Source organism: Erythranthe guttata, chromosome 3 (genome assembly GCF_056151865.1).
Source record: "Erythranthe guttata isolate IM_541 chromosome 3, IM_541, whole genome shotgun sequence".
Lineage (NCBI taxonomy): Eukaryota > Viridiplantae > Streptophyta > Magnoliopsida > Lamiales > Phrymaceae > Erythranthe > Erythranthe guttata.
This window is the reverse complement of record NC_142535.1, coordinates 255,001-262,500: the sequence shown is the minus strand read 5'-3', so window position 1 is coordinate 262,500 and position 7,500 is coordinate 255,001. Positions and strand designations below refer to the sequence as shown.

The 7,500-nt window shown below is 46.7% G+C and overlaps 1 protein-coding gene and 1 long non-coding RNA gene across 2 annotated transcripts in view; one reads left to right on the top strand and one right to left on the bottom strand.

Annotated features, from left to right (window-relative positions):
* Window positions 1-2,789: 2,789 nt before the first annotated feature.
* Window positions 2,790-7,500, bottom strand: part of LOC148771428 (uncharacterized) — a 7,561-nt gene continuing 2,850 nt past the window's right edge. Inside the window, exon 2 of the long non-coding RNA XR_016030458.1 lies at window positions 2,790-3,056. This is a non-coding gene — a long non-coding RNA (uncharacterized LOC148771428). The remainder of the gene's footprint in view (window positions 3,057-7,500) is intronic.
* Window positions 3,901-5,665, top strand: LOC148771430 (uncharacterized). Its single transcript, XM_088815979.1, has one exon. The coding sequence runs from the start codon at window positions 3,901-3,903 to the stop codon at window positions 4,819-4,821; it is 921 nt and encodes a 306-aa protein (XP_088672105.1). The 3' UTR covers window positions 4,822-5,665.

The window sequence follows — 7,500 nt, the reverse complement described above, 5'->3', positions numbered from 1 at the left end:
CGTCACGTTCACTTGTGGGGGGGGGGGGGGGGGGGGGGGGTATGATTCCACGGAGAATGGTTATGTTTTTCGGTGTAGTAACGAGCTTTGGTGTTTTTTTTCACTATTTTAACGAATATATTAGTTAAAATAATGAATAAATAGAAATTAAATATTAAAAGTACCCGAATAATATAAATAATAATTACTATTTCGTAAAAGAACTATCCACAGTACCTTTCCACTCTTCAAACCTCATGCCCGAATTAATATTCTCTAATTATTATCTATTTTTTGAATTAAAATAATAAAAAAATGTAATTAAAAATCATAAAAATAAAATAAAAATTTCATAAATTCATGTAACTTCAGCAGGAGCCAAATGGGATAATTTTCGTGATTTTTCGAATATATTTTGATATTTTTCTCTATTTATTATCTATTTTACTGTATTTCTTGAATTAAAATAATAAAAAAATATAAATAAAAACCAGAAAAATAAAATAAAATTTCAAGAACTCTTGAATAATCAACAGGAACTAATTGGCATAACTTTCGTGATTTTTAAAATATATTTCGATATTTTTCTCTATTTATTATCTATTTTATTGTATTTTTTTGAATTAAAATAATAAAAAATATAATTACAAACCAGAAAAATAAAAAAAAAATTCAACAATTATTGTAATATCAACAGGAACTATTTGGCATAATTTTCGTGATTTTTAAAATGTATATTGATATTTTTCTCTATTTATTTGGTAATTAAAAATATTTTCGAATGAAAAAATTAAATAAAAATAATTACAAGTCGGAAAAATAAAATTCCAGTTTCTACGGGTAGATAATAATATAATTAATGTTATAAAAAAATTTGGTTAAAAAATAAGTTGAATAAGATATAAAATATTGAGAAATAAAAAAGTTGCTTCCCTCGGCATTTTCAATGTCTAGTGGTCATTTGGCTGATTTTGTCCATTTCACTACTATAGGGGGGGAGGTGTCCAAGGAGGGTGCTAGGCCAAGGTGCTAGCAACTTTGCCCAAGGTGCTAGCAACTTTGCCCAAGGTGCTAGCAACTTGGGCAAAGTTGCTAGCAACTTTGGCAAAAGAGGGCCTGCCGCGCCCCCCTACGGCAGGAATGGTGGGCCAGTGGTGGCGGGCGGGCGGCACCACCACCCAACGGCGGCGGCGCTCCGGCGGCGGCGGCGGCGGTCGGTCGGAAAAAAAAAAAATTTTTTTTTTTTTTTTTTTTTTTTCCAGTCCCTTTCGGAAGAGGCCCGATAAAGAAAGATGCCGGATAAAGAAAGATGCCCGAATTAAGAAAGATGCCGAATAAAGAAGGTTGCTTGTCGCAAATAAAGAAGTTGGCTTGTCGGTAATCAAGATGAGGCCGGTGCGGTGCTTCGGCGAAGCCGGGCAACATGCATTCTTACGGGTTGGTATGGTATGATAATTTGTGCTCCTCGGACCATCATTGGGTGGAGTTCGGTCGAAGTCAGCCCCCAATAGGCGATTGGAGTGTCAAACGGCTGTGTTGCGTTGTGGGATGGCTCTCATCCGAAAATGGTGTGGTTAGTACGAGTTATGCTTCGAACCCCACTCTGTCGAGGAAGTGAGTTGTCCTTCGGGCAATGCTGTTGGTTTGCGCGTTGCCTATTGGGAAAGGTTGTCTCGCTCGTTTCTCTACTCCGGTGATGCATGATGGGCATGATTATTTGTGGCTCTCGAGCGAATCGGTGCTAGTAGGTGATGGGAATATAGGCGATGCGTTGCTATACGGCTGTCGGTGCTTCGTGGGATGGCTCTCATTCGAAAATGGTGTGGGTAGTACGAGTTATGCTTCGAACCCTGCTCTGTCGAGAAAGTGAGTTGTCCTTCGGGCAGCGGCTGTTGGTTGGCATGGTTGCCTGAATGTTGCGGTGCTCATTGGAAGTTTCGCTCGAGCCACTACTCAAGGTTGGATATTCACGAATGCATGTTGTCGGTGCCCGTTGGAATGTTTCGCTCGGACTCACTCGGTGATGGAATGTTCCTCGGAATAAGACCACATAAGTGGGTGGTGGTGCAAATAAGACCACATAAGTGGGTGGCGGTGCAAATAAGACCGCACAAGTGGGTGGTGGTGCAAATAAGTGGGTGGTGGTGAACACCGCAAAGAACAAGTGGGCTTGCATCGTGCTCGACGGGGCATATGCTCGGGTGGGCTTGTTGTTGTTTGTCCAGTGCTGTGCTCTTGCATTGCTTTTGGTCGGACAACGATGCGCCTTCTCGGGCATTGCGTACGGCAGGGCGCGTGAGTGGTGCTTGGTGCGCACGGGCTTGTCGGATCCCTGCTCGGGCAGCGACGGCAACTTGTGGGCGCCTCTTCAATCGTCGGTTCAAGTGTGCCTTGATCGGTGTCGGTTTCCTGTGCTGCGTACCTATCGTGTTGGTATCGTGTCGGTTAAAAGTGCCCCGTTTCGTCTTGCGTTGCATCCTTTTCAAGGCTGCGGCGTGGGATGGACCATGAAGCATCCGTCGTGTTCCACATCCCAGACGTAACTGTCCCCGGGTTGTTGGCGCACGGCGGCACGCTCGATCTCTCGAATGCGGAAAATTGAGTGGGTACGAGGCGTTGGCCCTCTATTTACCCCAAGAAAATGCGTTTCACGCTCTATGCGAACGACGACCGTCGCCGTCGCGATCGAGTCCTTGCGGCTTGCATCGCGCGGTGCCGGTGTCGGTAAGGAATGCTACCTGGTTGATCCTGCCAGTAGTCATATGCTTGTCTCAAAGATTAAGCCATGCATGTGTAAGTATGAACTAATTCAGACTGTGAAACTGCGAATGGCTCATTAAATCAGTTATAGTTTGTTTGATGGTACCTGCTACTCGGATAACCGTAGTAATTCTAGAGCTAATACGTGCAACAAACCCCGACTTCTGGAAGGGATGCATTTATTAGATAAAAGGTCGACACGGGCTCTGCCCGTCGTTGCGATGATTCATGATAACTCGACGGATCGCACGGCCCTCGTGCCGGCGACGCATCATTCAAATTTCTGCCCTATCAACTTTCGATGGTAGGATAGTGGCCTACTGTTACCCCCTTAGTCGGTGATATCGACTATAACTCGAGTGTGGCCGAGTTATAGTTGAAATGGTGCCAAGAGTGCTGGCACAAGGCAAGCTACACATGGGCCAAACGGTGGCCGAGAGTTGGGCAAGTATTGAGGTGCTTGGCCGAGAAATACAAGGCAAGGGTTTCGAGTGATTGGCAAGCATTGAGGTGCTTGGCCGAGAAAGGCATGGCAAGTGTGGGCAAGGCAAGCGGGCTGAATTGCACGCGTGCGGGTGGATTCGATCCTTGGGCGCGCGCGCGCTTCGATTGGGCAAGCCGGGCAGCTAATTAATCCGGGAAGTCAAGGAAGGCAGTTGAGGAGCGGTTGGGATCAGCAAAGGCTTAGAAAACCGCCCCTTTATGTTTAATTAGTGAGCCAAGTGGCTGGCCTGCGTGCCGCCATGTGTCCCTTGGCAGTTTAGTGTGTAAACTGCATTGTAACTTGTATTTATTGGCCCTAGAGTGCACAAATCCGACCCATTCAGATAGAGGGACTCAGATTGCAATCAATAGCATCTGTTGTGAGGATTCTTTGTGTGCACCAAGGGCTTTCCTTGTATTGTTCGTGAGTGATTCAATAAAGGTTGAGCGTTGCTCGTAAATTGCTTGTGTTGTTCGATTTCCGCTGCATACTTGTGATTGTTGCTGTTCATTTGATACAACGATGGTGCCTTACGTTTGTGTGAAGAATCGTTGAGTGGGCTGACTGATTTAGTGCGTAAATCAGGCCGTACGGTGGGAAAATTTTGATTATAAATTAACCCCTGTAACAGTTGGTATCAGAGCCCGGTTCTCGGGTTCTGAACGGTGTTCTTCGACATGGAAGATTCGGGTTCTTCCTCACTAATGAATCCTACTCGGGCAGCGTTGCTCGATTTGGAAGCGAGATTGCAACGTCTTGAGACTCTTGTTGGGCCGCCCGTTGATCTGAGAGCAGCCCCTATTCTCCAACAACTTGTTGATGGGCAACAAGCATTTGAACGGCTATCAAAATCTATAGCCGGTCTACCGGAATTTGTGGAGACTAGGATGGCAAGTGCTGCAGAAGATCTCGGGTTGCTAAGTGATGCGGTTGAGGCCAAGTTTGACACGGTTTTGACGGATTTGGCTGTGGTGAAGCGGGCGATTCGTGAGGGGACGTCGAGTGCTGTTGAGGGCAGATCGTCGTCGTCCAAAGTACGGGTGCCTGAACCCGCTACGTTTGGTGGTGCACGTAGCGCAAAGGAGTTAGAAAACTTCCTTTGGGACATGGAGAACTATTTCCAGGCAGCAAACGTGTCCGATCAAGAGAAGGTGACCATTACGAGCATGTACTTGTCGGGTGATGCAAAGTTATGGTGGCGAGCACGTCTTTCCGATGATGCTAGTGCCAATCGGGACAAAATTGAAACCTGGGAAACGTTGAAGAAGGAATTGAAAGAACAATTCCTCCCTTGCAACACGAGTTGGTTGGCAAGGGAATCCCTACGTCAATTGAAGCATAAGGGGTCCGTTCGTGAGTACGTGAAGGACTTCAGTTCCTTGATGCTTGACATTAGGGATATGTCGGAGGAGGACAAGATCTTTAACTTCATGGCTGGTTTGCAACCTTGGGCACAATCTGAGTTGCGAAGGCAAGGCGTGAAGGATCTGCCGGGAGCAATTGCCACTGCAGATCGCCTTGTCGATTACAAGACGGTTGGTGCCAAGGATGTTGAAAAGAAGGAATCCGGCAAGGATAAGGGCAAGGCCAAGAAATAGGGTGGAAAGTTTGGCCGAGATGGAAAGTTCAAGGCCAAGAAGAATTTCGAGAAGCCCACGGGAACGGCCAAACCCGCGGGGCAATTGACCGTTAACAAGGAAAACAAAGGCTGTTTCTTGTGTAACGGTGATCATCGAATGAGGGACTGCCCTAAACGAAGCAAATTAAATGCTTTGATGCTGGAATCGGATGGAGATGGTGAGGACTCTAGGCAAGTCAACCCCATCCAGTTGCTGAGTGCCTTGACGGTCGAGAAGGTACCTAGCAACCCCAAAGGTTTGATGTATGTCGAAACCTTGCTGAACGGGAAGAAAGTGATGGCCATGGTGGATTCGGGTGCAACGCATAACTTTGTTGCCGTTCGAGAGATTGGAAAGCTGGATCTGAATCTCTCACAACATGCGAGTAAAATTAAAGCCGTGAATTCAGAAGCCAAGCCGGTGAGGGGCGTGACCAATGTAGAGTTGTGCATTGGTCCTTGGCGTGGGCAATGTTCATTTACTGCTGTACCACTAGACGATTTTGACGTGATTTTGGGGCAAGAATTTCTGTTGTCGGCCCGTGTTGGTGTCATACCTTTCCTGAGTGGATTGCTGTTCATGGATCCTAGTTGTCCGTGTTTCGTGAAAGGAACGTTTGTGGAGAAGGCCAAAGAGAAGAAATCTGAGGGCTTATTGTCGGCATTGCAATTAAAGGCAGGTCTAAGACATGGCGAGCCAACCTGCCTGGCTGCATTGGTCGAAATCAAGCCGGATGTGTATCAAGAGGTGCCGGATGCCGTTGCTGAATTGTTGGCTGAATTCGAGGATGTGATGCCTCCTGAATTACCGAGAGAGTTGCCGCCTCGGCGAGCCATTGACCATAAGATCGAGTTGGAACCGGGGGCCAGGCCGTCAGCACAAGCACCGTATCGGATGGGTCCTTCGGAGTTGGCTGAGCTCAGAAGGCAGTTGGATGATTTGCTGAGTGCGGGTCTTGTGCAACCTTCCAAAGCTCCTTATGGGTCGCCGGTTCTGTTCCAAAAGAAGCAGGACGGTTCAATGAGGATGTGTGTAGACTATCGGGCATTGAATAAGGTTACTATCAAAAATAAGTATCCTATTCCTAATGCGCTGGATCTTTTCGATAAGTTGGCGAGGGCACGGTTTTACACGAAGATTGATCTTCGGGCTGGATATTGGCAAGTTCGTGTGGCACAAGGGGATGAGGCAAAGACAACTTGTGTGACGAGGTACGGATCATACGAGTTCTTGGTTATGCCTTTCGGCTTAACCAATGCTCCCGCAACTTTCTGCAACCTCATGAATGATGTGTTGTACGAGTTTCTCGATCGTTTTGTGGTGGTATATCTTGATGATATCGTGGTATATTCTGAATCATTGGGCGAGCATGTTGGGCATATGCGGGCTGTATTCTTGAAGTTGAGAGAGTACAAGTTATATGCCAAGAATGAGAAGTGTGATTTCTGCCGGGAAGAAATCTCGTTCCTTGGCCACATTATTAGCCAAGGAAAGATCAAGATGGATATGAAGAAGGTACGGGCTGTGACTGATTGGCCCGCTCCTTCGAAAGTGGCCGAGTTGCGTTCGTTTTTGGGTTTGGCAAACTACTATCGAAGGTTTATCAAAGGGTATTCAAAGATCGTGAATCCTTTGACCGATCTTTTGAAGAAGGATCAGAAGTGGGAATGGACTTCGGATTGTGATGATTCATTTGAGAAGTTGAAGGGTGCTATCTCTTCGGAACCGGTACTGAAGTTGCCTGAGTTCGATAAGCCGTTTGAGTTGCAAACGGATGCTTCTGATCGTGCTATCGGGGGTGTGTTGGTGCAAGACAAGCATCCCGTTGCCTTTGAAAGTAGAAAGCTGAAAGATGCTGAGATGCGGTACAGTACTCATGAGAAGGAAATGACGGCGGTGGTACATTGTTTAGATGCTTGGAAGCATTACTTGTTGGGTACGAAGTTTGTGGTTGTCACCGATAATGTGGCAAACACATACTTCAAGACTCAAAAGAAATTGTCGCCGAAACAAGCAAGATGGCAAGAGTTCTTGGGGGAATTCGATTTCGAGTGGGTACATCGACCGGGAAAGCATAACGACGTGGCCGATGCACTGAGTAGGAAAGTCGTTGAATCCTACGTTAGTGCTCTGACTCGTGTGGAGTCTGATTTTCTTGAAAGGGTTCGAGAGGTAGCCAAGACTGATTTGGTCTACCAAAAGATGGCTGAGCAAGTACGAGCGGGGCAGATTCGAAAATATTGGCTAGAGGATGGGCTGTTGTTTGCTAAGGGTGGCCGTGCTTATGTACCAAGCAGCTCCCTTAGGCGTGAACTATTGCGGGAAACACATGATCCGACGTGGGCCGGTCATCCCGGAATTGACAGAATGTTGGCCCTTCTAGCACGATCATACTATTGGCCAAAGATGGAGTTTGACGTTGAGGCATACGTCAAGACTTGTTTAGTTTGCCAACTAGACAAGACCGAGAAGAAGAAGGAGGCCGGTCTGTTGCAGCCTCTGCCCATTCCGGAGAGACCTTGGCAATCAGTTTCGATGGACTTTGTGTCGGGATTTCCGAAAGTGAACGGTAACGCTTCTATCTTCGTGATAGTTGACCGTTTCTCGAAGTATGGGATTTTTATTGCTGCACCCATGGCTTGTCCGGCTGAAGTAGCT

Coding starts and splice junctions, on each gene's coding strand:
- LOC148771430 (XM_088815979.1), top strand. CDS start 3,901: ATGGAAGATTCGGGTTCTTCCTCACTAATGAATCCTACTCGGGCAGCG.